The sequence below is a fragment of the Oncorhynchus kisutch genome, linkage group LG9, assembly GCF_002021735.2.
Source record: "Oncorhynchus kisutch isolate 150728-3 linkage group LG9, Okis_V2, whole genome shotgun sequence".
Taxonomy (NCBI): Eukaryota; Metazoa; Chordata; class Actinopteri; order Salmoniformes; family Salmonidae; genus Oncorhynchus; species Oncorhynchus kisutch.
Window position 1 is genome coordinate 35,232,716 of NC_034182.2, and position 14,717 is coordinate 35,247,432.

At 44.1% G+C, this 14,717-nt stretch overlaps 2 protein-coding genes across 4 annotated transcripts in view; one reads left to right on the top strand and one right to left on the bottom strand.

The window, feature by feature from the left end:
• The window catches only part of LOC109897110 (reticulon-3-A), a 34,207-nt gene extending 26,119 nt beyond the window's left edge, over positions 1-8,088 (top strand). For 2 of the 3 annotated variants that reach the window (XM_020491658.2, XM_020491657.2), the window contains 3 exons: positions 682-728; positions 5,340-5,398; positions 5,548-7,026. In XM_020491658.2, coding sequence (XP_020347247.1) covers positions 682-728; positions 5,340-5,398; positions 5,548-5,596 — 155 coding nt within the window. In that variant the 3' untranslated portion in view covers positions 5,597-7,026. Of the gene's footprint in view, positions 1-681; positions 729-5,339; positions 5,399-5,547 lie in introns of all 3 variants that reach the window. The other variant, XM_031832487.1, reaches the window with a different exon arrangement.
• A 378-nt stretch (positions 8,089-8,466) lies between these two features.
• Positions 8,467-14,377, bottom strand: LOC109897109 (uncharacterized protein C11orf95). Its single transcript, XM_020491656.2, has 5 exons — positions 13,906-14,377; positions 12,875-13,399; positions 12,178-12,516; positions 10,958-11,443; positions 8,467-10,818 (listed from the first exon to the last, which is right to left on the bottom strand). The coding sequence occupies exons 1-5, from the start codon at positions 14,039-14,041 to the stop codon at positions 10,346-10,348; spliced, it is 1,959 nt and encodes a 652-aa protein (XP_020347245.1). The 5' UTR covers positions 14,042-14,377; the 3' UTR covers positions 8,467-10,345.
• Between the last annotated feature and the right edge of the window lie 340 nt (positions 14,378-14,717).

The following is a 14,717-nucleotide window of genomic DNA, read 5'->3' on the forward strand; positions in this document are numbered from 1 at the left end:
TAAATGGGGTCAAAGGTCATAGAATGTGCTAGAATTAATGTATCTCAACATTTTCCATTTTAACAATGTTATAAATGTTTTGTTTTTTGAAAGGTTAGTTCAGTCTCAATGGACCAATTAAGACCAAGTCCACCCAATTTTTGACTGTGCAATTCTGTCACTAAAATGCTTAGCATTGTGGTAAACTGAACAGCATTGCTTAGAATAGAAGCACTAGACAATTGCAGTGAGACAATAACTCCCTGTGGGTCTTGTAAGCATGTCACGCTCATTAAGTCCAGCGACACCGTGACCTTTTCCTAGACAAAATGGATGATACGGTCTGAGGTCACTGGCGGCAAAGACTGTGGCTTCATACGATTTGGCTCGTTTGATCAGCACTACCCAATGGCCTGCTGCTTTTTCAAACGACACCGAACTCGTTTAATGGCATCTGACACCATCCCAGTTTCCTGGGTGGTAAAGCCTAATTGGTTGTTTTTGTCAGGGGATGTCTTACAGGTAAAATGGTTTCCACTGTCTACATCCCTGAAATCAACATTATTATTATTATTATCGTTATTATTGTGATAGACTAACTTTTTTTATAAAGGCCTGTGTGCCTTTAGAGGTCAGCTGCTGATTGTTTCCTGTGTTATTCCACTGTCATTTCAATATTCATTTTTTTTTGCTCTCCTCCAGCTGACATCCTCCTCTTTGCCATACCCCCCTTCTATGAGAAGAACAAGGTGAGTCTGACCCTTGACCTTTTTTGTCTTGTGACATCATAGAAGTAGAACTTTTTTTAAATGATTCCATTCCTTAGAGCTAGGTAGACTGGAGTCATGCTGGTGAAACAATGTACCTTGAGCTAGACCTATATATGGTTCTGGATTGTCCCATGAGCATTGATGACAATTATGACAGCGTCATCCTTTGGCAGGCACCAACTAGTTCCACTGGGTGTGACCTCACCGAATGATCAGCCTCTTTATGAGTCGTTGGGCTGTTTGTGTCCTTATCAGCGTTTAATAGCACAAGGCTGATTCGACATGCAGTCCGTTTTACTGTCAGTCCGTTTTACTGTCAGTGACAAGATGGCTTTCAGTGTCCGGTTAAATAAAGTTATTCCCTTTACATAATGAGCCTGTATTTACATAAATGAGGCCTATATTTTTCGTAGTTGTCTACATACCACCACAGACCGAAGTTGGCACTAAAACTGCACTCAATGAGTTGTATTCCACCATACGCAAACAGGAAAACGCTCATCCAGAGACTGCACTCCTAGTGCCCGGGGACTTAAATGCAGGGAAACTTTAATCAGTTTTACCTCATTTCTATCAGCATGTTAAATGTGCAACCAGGGGGGCAAAAAATTCTAGACTCCCTTTACTCCACACAGAGATGTGTACAAAGCTCTCCCTCACCCTCCGTTTGACAAATCTGACCAGAACTCTATCCTCCTGATAGCTGCTTACAAGCAAAAATTGAAGCAGGAAACACCGGTGACTTGGTCTATATCATTTTTAAAAAGTGATCAGATGAAGCAGATGCTAAATTTCAGGACTGTTTTGCTAGCACAGACTGGAATATGTTCCGGGATTCTTCCGATGTCATTGAGGAGTACACCACATCAGTCACTGGCTTTAACAATAAGTGCATCGAGGACTTTGTCCCAACATTGACTGTATGTACATAACCCAACCAGCAGCCATGGATTACAGGCAACATTTGCACTTGAGCTAAAGGCTAGAGCTGCCGCTTTCAAGGAGCGGGACTCTAACCCGCAAGCTGATAAGAAATCTCGCTATGCCCTCCGACGAACCATCAAACAGGCAAAGCGTCAATACAGGACTAAGATCGAATCGTACTACACCGGCTCCGACGCTCGTCAGATTTGGAAGGGATTGCAAACTATTAGACTACAAAGAGAAGCAGGCGAGAGCTGCCCAGTGACACGAGCTAAATAGTTTCTATGCTCGCTTCAAGGCAAATGACACTGAAACATGCATGAGAGCATCAGCTGTTCCGGACGACTGTGATCAAATCTAATTTATTTATATAGCCCTTCTTACATCAGCTGATATCTCAAAGTGCTGTACAGAAACCCAGCCTAAAACCCCAAACAGCAAGCAATGCAGGAGTAGAAGCACGGTGGCTAGGAAAAACTCCCTAGAAAGGCCAAAACCTAGGAAGAAACCTAGAGAGGAACCAGGCTATGTGGGGTGGCCAGTCCTCTTCTGGCTGTGCCGGGTGGAGATTATAACAGAACATGGCCTAGAAAATGTTCATAAATGACCAGCATGGTCGAATAATAATAATCACAGCAGAACAGTTGAAACTGGAGCAGCAGCACAGCCAGGTGATCACGCTCTCTGCATCCGATGTGAGTAAGGCCTTCAAACAGGGCAACATTCATAAGGCCACTGGGCCAGACGGATTACCAGGACTTGTACTCCGAGCATGCGCTGACCAACTAGCAAGTGTCTTCACTGACATTTTCAACTTCTCCTGGTCCGAATCTGTAATGCCTACATATTTTAAGTAGACCACCATAGTCCCTGTGCCCAAGAACAGTTAAGGTAACCTGCCTAAATGACTACCGACCCGTAGCACTCACGTCTGTATCCATAAAATGCTTTGAAAGGCTGGTCATGGCTCACATCCACACCATTATCCCAGAAACCCTAGACTCATTCCAATTTGCTTACCACCCCAACAGCTCCTCAAATGATGCAATGTCTATTACACTCCACACTGCCCTTTCCCACCTGGACAAAGGGAACACCTATGTGAGAATGCAATTCATTGACTACAGCTCAGCGTTCAGCACCATAGTGCCCTCAAAGCTAATCACTAAGCTAAGGACCCTGGGACTAAAAACCTCCCTCTGCAACTGGACCCTGACTTCCTGACGAGCCGCCCTCTGGTAGTGAGGGTCGGTAACGGCACATCTGCCATGCTGATCCTCAACACTTGGGCCCCTCTGGTGCGTGATCAGTCCCCTCCTATACTCCCTTCTTACTCGTGACTGCACGGCCAGGCACGATCCAACACAGTCATTAAGTTTGCTGACGACACAACAGTGGTAGGCCTCATATCCGACAACGACGGACAGCCTATAGGGAGGAGGTCAGAAACTTGGCAGTGTGGTGCCAGGACAACAGCCTCTGCCTCAACGTGATCAAGACAAATGAGATTGTGGACTACAGGAAAAGGAGGACCGAGCATGCCCCCATTTTCACCGGGGCTGAGGTGGAGCGCTTCAAGTTCCTTGACGCCCACATCACCAATAAACTAACATGGTCCAAGCATGGGGATTTTCTTAACAGCATTGTTGGTTAATACCTGTTGTATTCGGCGCATGTGACAAATAACATTTAAGGACAGCATTTTACTCTTCTAAACACATAGTGTGCAAAGTAACCATAACATTACTTACAGTATTACGGTTGTTATCTGACTAGATGTGTTTTCAGCTCTTGACTTCTAATTACGCAATAAGACACAAGGAGGTGTCGTGTCTTTGGCATCATTAAACTGAAGATTAATCTTTATTAAATGACTGTAATTATTACGTGATTAAACTGATTAATCATTTAACTATAATTAACTAGGAAGTCGGGGTACCAAAGAAAATATTCAGATTACAAATTTATAATTTTCCTAATATAATTATTCAGATATTTTCATATCTGATCAATAGTCTTCTGATTAATGAATTCTTCTTTACCTCACGTTAGTCTCATTCCAAACGCCGTAAATTGTTGGTTATCTGCACTAACCCAGTCTTCACTATGAGTCATCCATACATCAATTGTCTTAAATAATTGATTTATTAACTAACTACACAATCACAGAAGTGCACACACACACAAACAAAGTAAATATGGTTTCAATAAATGATAGGAGAATGTGCCCTAGTGGTCTAAACCGGCATGGCGGCTTGTTCGACAAAAGGGGAGTGGGGGTCAGATGAGAAGTCACTACAGAGTTGATAATTATAACAATTGAAATGCTAATCCTTTGCACATGAACACTCACTCATTCGGGAATAATTGCAATCAATATATATATTTACGCTCAGTGTGTCGTCGGGCCTCTGTTGAAAAGTTTGTTTCTGTTGGAGAGTCTGTCCGTCCTCTCTCTTTCTCAGAATGGGTAGTTCAGAGTGACATTCATTCATGTCGTTATAGAATAGATGTTTCGGCGGTTGGCTGTCTTGGCGTTCAATGATAACGAATTCCTAGCTGCAGACTAGTAATTAATATCAGACTTGTTCTTATTCTGTCGGTATCGATTGTCTGAGTTTAAACACGTGGGATGGGTAAGATTCAGCATTCTGGTCTGCAACCTTTGTCCTCTCGTAATTGAGAGCAACATGGTCTGTTGAGAAATTCTCAAAGTGGGGGTTTTATTCGGGAGAGGAGAAAAGGGCCTGTCCCAGGATGCCTGACCATAACTGTGCTCATGGGCGGTCCTCTGATTTTAGTTTAACTCAAGGGAATTGGAGTTTCCTTCATTTAAACAGTACAAAATCACATTACACAATTTCACAAACGGCATCATCCTGACTCATTCATCTTTTCAACAATTAGATAATAATAATTATATAAACAGCGTTATGGTAATGTGGCCGTATTGTCTTCCATGAGTTTCACAAAATTGTACCAAACGGACCAGTTCGTAGCTGGATTCTTCAACGATCTTGTATACCTTCTCCAGAACATAAATGTTGTTCGGCCCTTAAGTTCTGTGAGGTGGAAGAAATTCCTTTCTGTCTCTATACTGTGGCCATGAGGAGAGCGTCTAAAATTTAAAATAAATAAATCTCCTCCAGGAACTTACTTATTTAGAAAGAATGGTGCCTACTGCGCCGGCAGGAAACGCGTCTCTAACGGGAGGAAGTGATGTAACGCTCTCTGACCACAGCAGCCTGGGTGTCGGAGACGGGGAGAGGGGGATGGGGCTTGCTGTATCCAAAGAGGGCAACGTCATGAGGTGTGGTATGTGGCCAATATACCACGGCTAAGGGCTGTTATGCATGACGCAACGTGGAGTGTCTGCTTACAGCCCTGATCCGTGGTATATTGGCCATATACCACATACCTCCGAGGTGTCTTATTGCTATTATAAACTGATTACCAATGTAATTAGAGCAGTATAAATACATGTTTTTGTCATACCTGTGGTATACGGTCTGATATACCACGGCTGTCAGCCTATTAGCATTTTTGGCTCGAACCAGTTATAATTTTGTTTGCACAAAAATACATTGTTTTATAGATCAGGTCTGTTTTGAGTGACGACTGTAAATGACTATAAAACTCAGTTGCCTTCCTCTCGTTCTTCCCCAGACCCAGATTGATCACTACATGGAAATCGCACGTACTCAAGTCAACACCACAATGGCCAAGTAAGTGGTCCCAACCAAGACTGTTTCAATGTACTCTTCTCTGTCAACAGGATGTCGGAGTTCAATCTACCTAAATTTAGTGTCAGTGCTGTCATGTGATCATTGGTATATTCTGATGGTTTTTATTTTGGCTATCTTTTCTCTTCCAGGCTGCAAGAGAAACTCCCTGGAGCCATCAAGCGTACAAAAGCTGAATGATTGACCCTCATACATCTTAATCACCATCCTCATCACATTTATCCCATCTTAAACCCCTTTCCCTCCCCCTCTCCCTTCTCTTTCCCTACTGTCTCCCTCCCACCTACCATCTGCACTGAACCAGCTAGGTAGAAAAAACATCTAAAATGCTACTCAATATTCAATGTAAACCGCTCAGCTTAACTACAAGAATTTAGAAAGAATGGTGCCTACTGCGCCGGCAGGAAACGCGTCTCTAACGGGAGGAAGTGATGTAACGCTTCAGCATAACACCTGGGTCAAGTGAACTAGACTGAATCAATGACCTGGTATTGTAGTGTAAAGTTGGGAGGGTGTAGGGAGCATCATTAATGAGTTAGGACCAGTGTTTGTTTCGCAAAAAAGCAGATGTCTGTACTTTTTAACTATGCCTTTCACTGAACATAAGTAAAATAAAATAAAAAGTTTAAAAAAAGAGCTAACTGATAAATAAACTTTTGGGTGTAATTTGTGGCTAGTCTTTTTCCTTCTCTCTGTGTGGCAGTTTATATGGATAAACAAAAACAAAAAGTTGTTTTGAACCTGGTACTGGGATTTCACTGTTACTGATTGGCCTGTTATGGAGTTGTTTTCTTCACCTTAAAGGCTTGTATGTATAACGTTTCTGCAATGCACTGAACTTCAAATCCCATGAGCAGGTTGAAATAAAAGGATTGGAACACTGAACCAGCTGTGATACTTTTGGTGTAGTTCACGCCATTTTGATTTGTAGTCACATTTTACCAAATGTATCCAACAGGCTCTGTCTTTATCTGCTGTGTGAACCGAGTTGGCGCTGCTTTTTAGAAAAGGGGAACTCCCTCTTACAGCAGCCGTAACTCGTTTTTTTAAATGTTCAAGTCATCAATGTCAAAGTCTCACATGATTATTACTTATAGGATTGCTGCTCTAGACTCCCTTTTTTTAGCTCTGTAAAATGCTCCATAGTCTCTTCATGGAGCTTCATAACTGCTTGACTTCTCCAGTGAGGCCTCTTGGAAAACGGTTGGATATGGGTTCAAAGACTGTTCGCTTTTTGGAAGGTAGTTAGCAGTATAAACAAAATTATGGGTTCAAGAAGAGGTCTGGTGGGTGTTGTAGTCACAGGAGGTTGGTGACATCTTAATTGGGGAGGACGGGCTTGTGGTAATGACTGGAGCAGATTCAAATGCATCAAGCAGGTGTTTCAGGTGTTTGAGGCCATTCCATTTGCGCTGTGCCATTTTCCTCTCAGCAGCCTCAAATGCAATGTATTTGTTTTTTATTTGAATGCCATGATGTGAATGTCATTGCATAAGCTGGAAACACATTTTCACACTTTATATATAGGCTGGATCATATAATTTGTTTTGTTCAGATAATTATTTGATTGCTTAAATAGTTTTGATTTCAATAAAAACTGTGGTCAACTATTTTAAGGCTACGGCTACGTTTCTGTGATGGCAAAGTGTTTTCGAAAGGGATTTTAAAAGCAATTTGTAGATGGGGGGAAAAATAAAATGGCCGGTTCTAGCTCCTACTGTGATTGTTAATAATCATAGACATTGTGCCCAAACTAAGTTTGCGCGTCATTTTCAGAGCAATCCCTCTACATTTCGCACTAAAGCTAAACGACTACTGTTGTAACAACTTGAGCGTTCTCTCTACAATGAGCGTTCTCACATTGCCTCTCATCACTACTCAAATGTCTTATCTGCTGAACGTTACCCTGCAACATTGATGGAACACTTCTTTTCATGCATGCAAACCAGTGTTTCATATTGGGCCCCAATGTTGTCAGTGGTCACACTGCCTCGCAAAGTTTGTTGGTTTCCTTGTGTATGTATGTATATCCAACTCCGTGACAGTTAATCCCAAGTCACTGGACACACTACTTGCTTCAATAGAGTAAAGGCTTACTCAACCCTCCACTCATTAACTCACACTATTGGACTTTTGTTCTAGATGGGGGTTTTTTCACTCACACATTCACCCACACACAGTTGAACGTATCCAATGTCTGTAAACCACTGTCCTTGTGATGCTGGGCGAAAGGAAACTTCAGTAGCCCTGATGAGGACCTCACGACGAATAGGTGTTCCAGACAGTCAGGATTTTCATGGGGCGCTTTGTCATCGAAGGAAGGCAATGCTACCTATGTTTTCAATAGATTATAATGCAGACGACCTTACTTTAGTCTTGATTGATTTAGTGCAAAATACGATAAATCTACATGCACATTTGAAAAAGTTTCCTTGACACATTGCCTTTCTATCTTATAACAAATCTAATTCTTGCAGGAGTGGGTTTTTTCAGGGGAGATTTTGAAGGAATTTATTTTTCTTTGGCAGTCTTTTTTTTGCTTTTGACTGTATTGGTAATCAACGTCTCTGATCTGATTAGTTATCAATGACTAGTTCACATTCTGGAGCTTAAACATTGTGATCCCTGTACTGATGTCAAAGTGAAATTAATAAAAAATGTCAAGGACAAGATTTGGGGTGATGTTTGTCCATCTGTGGTCTGCTCTACAACTTTGAAGAGTAAATATTTCAGCATGTCTGAATCGTTGGGATTAAATTTGAGTCAAGATTTAAAACAATTTAAAAAAATAAGATTGGGTCCAGTTTGCACAGATGGAAGGTAATATGACTGGTTTTGATCAGAGGATTATACTGTAGCTATTTATTTTAGCCCTGCATGTTGAGAAACTTTAAGTAGTTCCTTCTTTAATAGCCATGGTAAACCCAATCCGGTATTAATGCATGCATTCATTTATGGTTATCACCGGATGTGTCTACAAATGACCGTTGACTAGTCAGTTTTACCAAAATGTTTTCTACATTCCCCAGATAACCAGTCAGACAATATTATTCAGATCCTTCTTTTTATTACAAGGCTCATTGAGGACAGAATGCATATCAACCTTTTGCCATGTACAGGTTGAATACAGGGCGGATACTCGAGAAACAAGAAATAGAGGGAAGACAATGAAATCAGTCCCTTAAAAAAAAGATAATTGCTTGTCCTCACCCAAGCTAACAAAGTACCACCAAAGGGTATTTTTAACGTGCCCCCTATACACACACTGACACAAACATACATGTAAATCATTGCAATAGACAAGGTGTATTCTTATTCAATCACTTTGCCATATTTAAGTCCTATTTTTGTACATTTAAGTGCTGAGTCACAAAGCTTCTTACAACCTGATTCCGTGGCCGCTCCAAGCTAAGATGGAATTATTTCACCTCTCCTTGCCCATCCCCTGTATGCCAAAATGCCCACTGCGTCAACTAGGGCTGTGTCTGAAAACATCTGTCAAATCCTTGCTTCCTCCGTCCTTGTTTCCTCAACTCTCAAAGCGCTTTAGAGAAGATGCCCCCCCCCCCCCGGACCTGCAATGCGCTTTGAGAGGAATTGAGGAAACAAGGACAGAGAAAGCAAGGATTTGAAAGTCAGTAACGTTTTCACACAGCCGAAGTCAGCAACACAGGCAGCTTAGGTTAGAGGAAGTGATATTCAACACTGATGTCCCTTCCTCTCCACATAACTGGACAAATGCTGCCATTTGGTTCTTTGAATGAGACAGTTAAGTCCATGGGTTGTAAACTGTTGTCATGGTAAGTGTAGTTTGTCGTTCACACTCTTGTTGCCTGTCGTTTGTTCCAGCTGTGCACGGGACAACTTTACTTTCACTGTGGTTGGAATCCGATAGGACCCTTTTAACTACAGTTGACAGTTAAACAATTCAAATGAATCACAACCAATGTATGCGCTAATTTTGACAAGCTAACAAGCAAGCACAGATGGGAAAACAGACAATCCCTGAGTTGTTATTTTTCCTGGTGGAGTGATATTTCAGAGGTCACTGAAATAAGGGCGAGTGAGGGGGTCATTTCAGAGGTGGTTAATTTGGTGATTTATTTCCTGATGCTGTTGCCATTTTTCATGTAGTTAATTGTTCATTGTTGCATAAACCTTGTAATATGTGAGTTACTGAAATGGAAGCCTTGCATGTGAAATCTTCTATAAATAAAGCTAAAATGCTCTCAAACTAAGTGCTTCAGCTGTAGAAGGCAATCCCTCCACAATCATGCATGACTTCAGAATTCCCATGCAAAATGACATTCACGTGGCATCGTTTCATTTTATCAGTGAAGTAGAAAAAATGGCCGTAATTACAAACATTTTTTGTAAAAACCACGTGTAAAAGTGCTTGTAAAAGTAAATCATAATTCAAATATTCAACACTATTTACATAGATTTTTTGTGTGTGCAGCTTTGTTTTGCTAATAAGATCATCAGAAATAGCTGTGGGCCATTGTAACAATAGTGCTGTGACACTGGAGAAGACATGGAAGATGAGATCTTCTAATTCAAGAATGAGACAAATCTCTGGAGGACGCCTATTTACCTCATTGTAAACAAGGAATTTCCTTTTTAAATAACGGGATGTAATTGAGTCACTAAAGATGATCACATCTTTAAGTGTTGTTCATTGTCTTTAGCAATTCACCTCAAACACCCTCTCATTCAATCACCTGCACACCCAAATCTAGGTTTAGTACATTTTTGGGACAGGAAGTGCTATATTGTATGCTCGCTGAAACAATCACCAACTGTGCCAGTCGCTGCACAACTCATGACAGAGCTCTACCAAGCCTTGTTTCTAACTTCCTGAGAAAGAGAGACTTGGAAAGGAAGGAAAGTGGGGTGGATAGAGAACAACCATGTCTGGCGCCCCTCGTCCTAGCGGACAAAGAGGCCGGCAGTCGTCTGTCCGAGTGCCGTGTGTCCGTGGTCTTGTGAGGAGAAACAGTCATCCGAGTGGACGAAGTGCAGGGCAGTCTGGTTGTAGCTGAGCAGGGCCTGCTGTCTCTCGTCTGGGCCATACACCAGAGAATGAGGGTGAACCTGTTGAATGTGTCTCTTGATGGTGCTGACTTTGAGAGTGGCTAACGTTGCCCCACACACCATACAGATCAACCCGTGTCTCCGGCAGTCATAGTCCATCAGAAACTCCATCCTCCAGCGCACCTGGTAGTTCCGCCGCTGGTCCTTGCCCGGGTAGTGGCCGTGGCGCCCCGGAGTGGCAGGCATGGTGGTGACCCCCTCCTCCTTCTTTAAGGCCTTGGTGGTGGCCATCTTGGTGGTCCGGTTGTTGTTGTTGTCGGCCATCTCTCTCGCCACAGGGAGAATGACAATGTCACTGGGGTCTACTTCTGTCAGAGAGGGAGGAGGAGAGGGGGGGGTCAGTCAGTAAGAGGGCAGAAACCAATTGGTGAATCACTTAGTATTTCCTCTTTCTCTGAAAGTAGCTACAGTCTGTCTTTTACATTGGTTGGAACTTAGAATGTTTACCTTCTTTCATCTGCACGGCAGGATTGTCTTCCATGGGAGCCTCTTTGGTCCAGGCCTCGGCCATGGCATCCCTCTCCTCCCGGGCCAGGCTGGTGGTCTCAGGGTGGCATTCCTGGATGTGGCGGCGGAAGCTGCTCACCTTGGCCATGGGCAGGGCCTGGGAGCACACCATGCAGAAGGTGCCACGACCCTGGGGTCCGTAGGCCACCATGTAGTCCAGGCGCAGCCGCCAGGGGAAGCCCCCACGGAGACGCCTCTTCCTGGGTTGGTGGAGAGGGAGAGGGGGTATGGGAGAGGTCATCTCTGGAGCTCCACCAACGCCAACACCCACGTCCTGTATCTCGGATAACGCCTCATCGTTGTCCTCTGCATACGTGTCTGAGCCGATCTGAATTGTCTTCAGGTCTTCAGAGAAGTCCACCCCAGCATCTCTCTCGTCTTTGGTGTTGGGCTCAGATTTGATGAAGTCGTTTAGAGGGTCGGATTCTGATATGGAGGGATGGGGTGGGGTTGAGGAATGAGAGTTTAGTAAGGGATATAAACACTGAGAATACAAAACATTAAGTACACCTGCTCTTTCCATGACTTTGACTGACCAGGTGAATTCAGGTGAAAGCTATGATCCCCTACTGATGTCACTTCAATCAGTGTAGATAAAGTTAACTGCCTTTTTCATGGGCAGGATGGCAGATTTTTACCTTGTCAGCTCGGGGATTCGATCTTGCAACTTTTCGGTTACAAGTCCAACTCTTTAACCACTAGGCTACCTGCCGCTCCATATGAGGAAGAGGTTCCTAATGTTTGGTATGCTCAGTGTGTATTCAAGGATATAAATGGCTATTAATCAGCATATCAATTGTTATCAGAACAAAAGCCATTTTAGATCAGTGCTGCAGAACAAATCTATGTAACTGGTTAACCTTTGTACACAGAGACATACAAATGTAACAAAAATAAAATCAGTCCTACTCACTTCAAAACACACGCATACAGAAGCTGATAAAACATCCTAAAGCCACAGTGACTGAAATGAAAAGGCTGCAATGCTAGCTCACCATTAAAAACACATTTTATTCAAGCAACTATTAAAATCTTGACGTTTCGGCCTTCATCAATGCCCTTGATCATAACAATGACAAAGAGGAAGCCACAGTTACAGAAGCCACAGCTCCCTTCCCGGTCCTGGTACCACCCCCACGTCCTATCTCCCTCAGTCTCACCATGTGTCTGGGCCCAGGTCTGCAGGATGCAGTGCTTCTCCTCCGAGCTGTAGACCAGCGACTGGGGGTGGATGTCAAGCACGTGGCTCTTGATGTGGTCCAGGTGGAGCGAGGGCAGCGGGCGGCCGCACACCATGCACACCAGCCTGCCCTCCTCCGCCTGGTACTCCATGAGGAACTCCTGTCGGAACCAGGCGTGGAGCGAGTCGTTCAGGTAGCGCTCCAGGGTCTTGGCAGAGGGCCCGGGGAGCTCTTCCTGCTGGAGGGGGACTGAGGGAGGGGGTGATGGGGTCGGAGACCGGGGCTGGAGTTTGGGGGACACCATACCACCAGGTTTTCCTATGAGAGGTAAAGTGGAGAGGGGATATGCAGTTTAAATGTTAACGTAAATCAAAAAATATAGTTTGACAATCACATAAAAATGTAATACATAACCATCTGTAAAAAGACAATTCAGGTTAAGATCATTGGTACAAGAGCAGCCTTTTTTCTTACGACTACATAAAGCCACTGCACAATGACATCACCCTCGTACACGACTGTAAAAGTGGATCTTGGCCGTATGAGCATGACTGTATAACATAAACACTTAACAGACATGCTCATACTGCCACCAAGTGCAAGATCCTGAAACTCTTGTCATCAAACTAGGCCATGACATTTTATTCCATCCCAGTCTCCAGAAACCCCCACCCACCAGTGGAATGGCGAGCACAGTCCAGCAGCTCCTCCTCCTGTCCCTGGGAGATGGTGGCCACCCCTCCGGCCGGACAGTACAGCCTCTGGCCCCCCTCCAGACTCAGGTGGCTTTCCCAGCCCGAGCGGATCACCTCCTTGTCGGCCGCGCTCCACAGCAGAGAGTCCGGGTGCTTCTGTCTAATATGCCTCTTGATGGTACTGAGTTTGAGGGTGGCCAGCGAGCTCCCACACACCATGCAGATCATGCCGTGGCGACGGGGGTCAAAGTCCATCAGGAACTCGCTGCGCCAGTACTCGTGGTAATAGCGCCGATGATCCCTGCCCGGGATGCGGCTGAGGCCGGGTCGGGAGGCGCATTGGACCTTCTCTTTGCGTCCAGAGGGGCCCGGGATGGGAGAAAGGAGGAAGGGGGAGTCCGGACCCTCGGTGACACTCCAGTAGCTGGTGCCCGGGGACCAAAGGGGGGTCACCATCTCTTCCTCGTCATCATCGCCCACCTGGCCATTGGTCAGACCGTCCTTCTCTAGGAAAGAGAGAGTGTGTGAGAGAAAGAGTTAAGAGATTCACATGCAATAGCTATAGGTTATTCCTGGTAATGAAGCAGTACATTTCAAAGCTCTATAACGTATAATTATATTTATATTTCTCAGATGGCTCTATCACATACCCCGACATTACCAGATATATGTATTCCGTTAGAAATAAGCAGACACAATAATTGGGGATCATAATAAAATCGTTAATCTGTGGAAAATATTATATTTTCGCACGGAACCCCCGCCATCAGAAACCGGGCAGCGACTCCATTTAGACGAGTTAGCCGCCGCTAGTTTCCGCTGGGTGGCGACTGTGCATCACAGCAAGCAACCAGCATGGTATTTTGCCTTTGTTTATAGTGGAGCCACTGAGACAAGAGGGCCATGCTGCTAGATGGCATTGTCCGTCACACAGATTAACTGTGACAAAGGGTGGAGAGCAGACTAAGGGTCGAGTCTCCGTACTCTCGAAACAAAACATTACAGTCTTTACCTCCTGAACAGTGTCCCAAGTCACTTTGCTCTTGCGTCGCTTCCTCCTCTCCGCTTATTATTAATGAGAGAGAATCTGCCTGCTCAGCACACGGAAGGACCACAGGCTCGCTCTCCCCGGTCTCTTTCTCTTCCATTACTCTGCAACGTTACACTATTTACTAATGTTTTCAATTCGCTCTGATAGACCAGGTAGGAACTGTATTTTTAGAGAATCGTTCAGCACGCGTTTTGCAAGCTATCTAGACCACGAACGGACACATCGCTTTTTGGGTGCCCCTCGTCCCCCCACGCACTCAACCTGGAGCAAAGTTAACTTTTCATATATCGCCACGATATTTGGTCGGTTTTATATCCTTCTTCGGGTGTGAGCCTCTCCTGTCCATGATGAGCTATAGCGGCCTCTTGTTTGTATTTTAAGGCTCTGCTTGTCTTTAGGGTGGGGAGCCGAGCTTGGGGCCCCTGGGGCTCCTTAAGGGGCTCCTGGGTAAATTTAAAGAGACAGTAGCGGCATTCACGCAGCGACACGCACACCCAGGGGCCAGATGTGTGTAGGTTAGGTTTTACTGCAAAATTAATTGGACAAACATGTAACACTTTACCATGGTTTTGTTTTCTTACTTAAAAGACAACGGTTAATTAAATGAATATGGGGGGGCTGTTGAAATGTCCCCCCCATAGTCAGCCTACTTTTTCACTATTTATGAATAATTCCTTCTGTACACTGACTTCTGCATAATCTCAGTGAACATCATTACAATGTATCTTGCGCTGTCATTACTTTGTGTTCATTATAGTGAACTATTGTGGTAT

Coding starts and splice junctions, on each gene's coding strand:
- LOC109897109 (XM_020491656.2), bottom strand. CDS start 14,041: ATGGAAGAGAAAGAGACCGGGGAGAGCGAGCCTGTGGTCCTTCCGTGT. Junction 13,400..13,905: donor CTTGGGACACTGTTCAGGAG/GTAAAGACTGTA, acceptor TCTCTTTCCTAG/AGAAGGACGGTCTGACCAAT. Junction 12,517..12,874: donor CTGTGCTCGCCATTCCACTG/GTGGGTGGGGGT, acceptor TACCTCTCATAG/GAAAACCTGGTGGTATGGTG.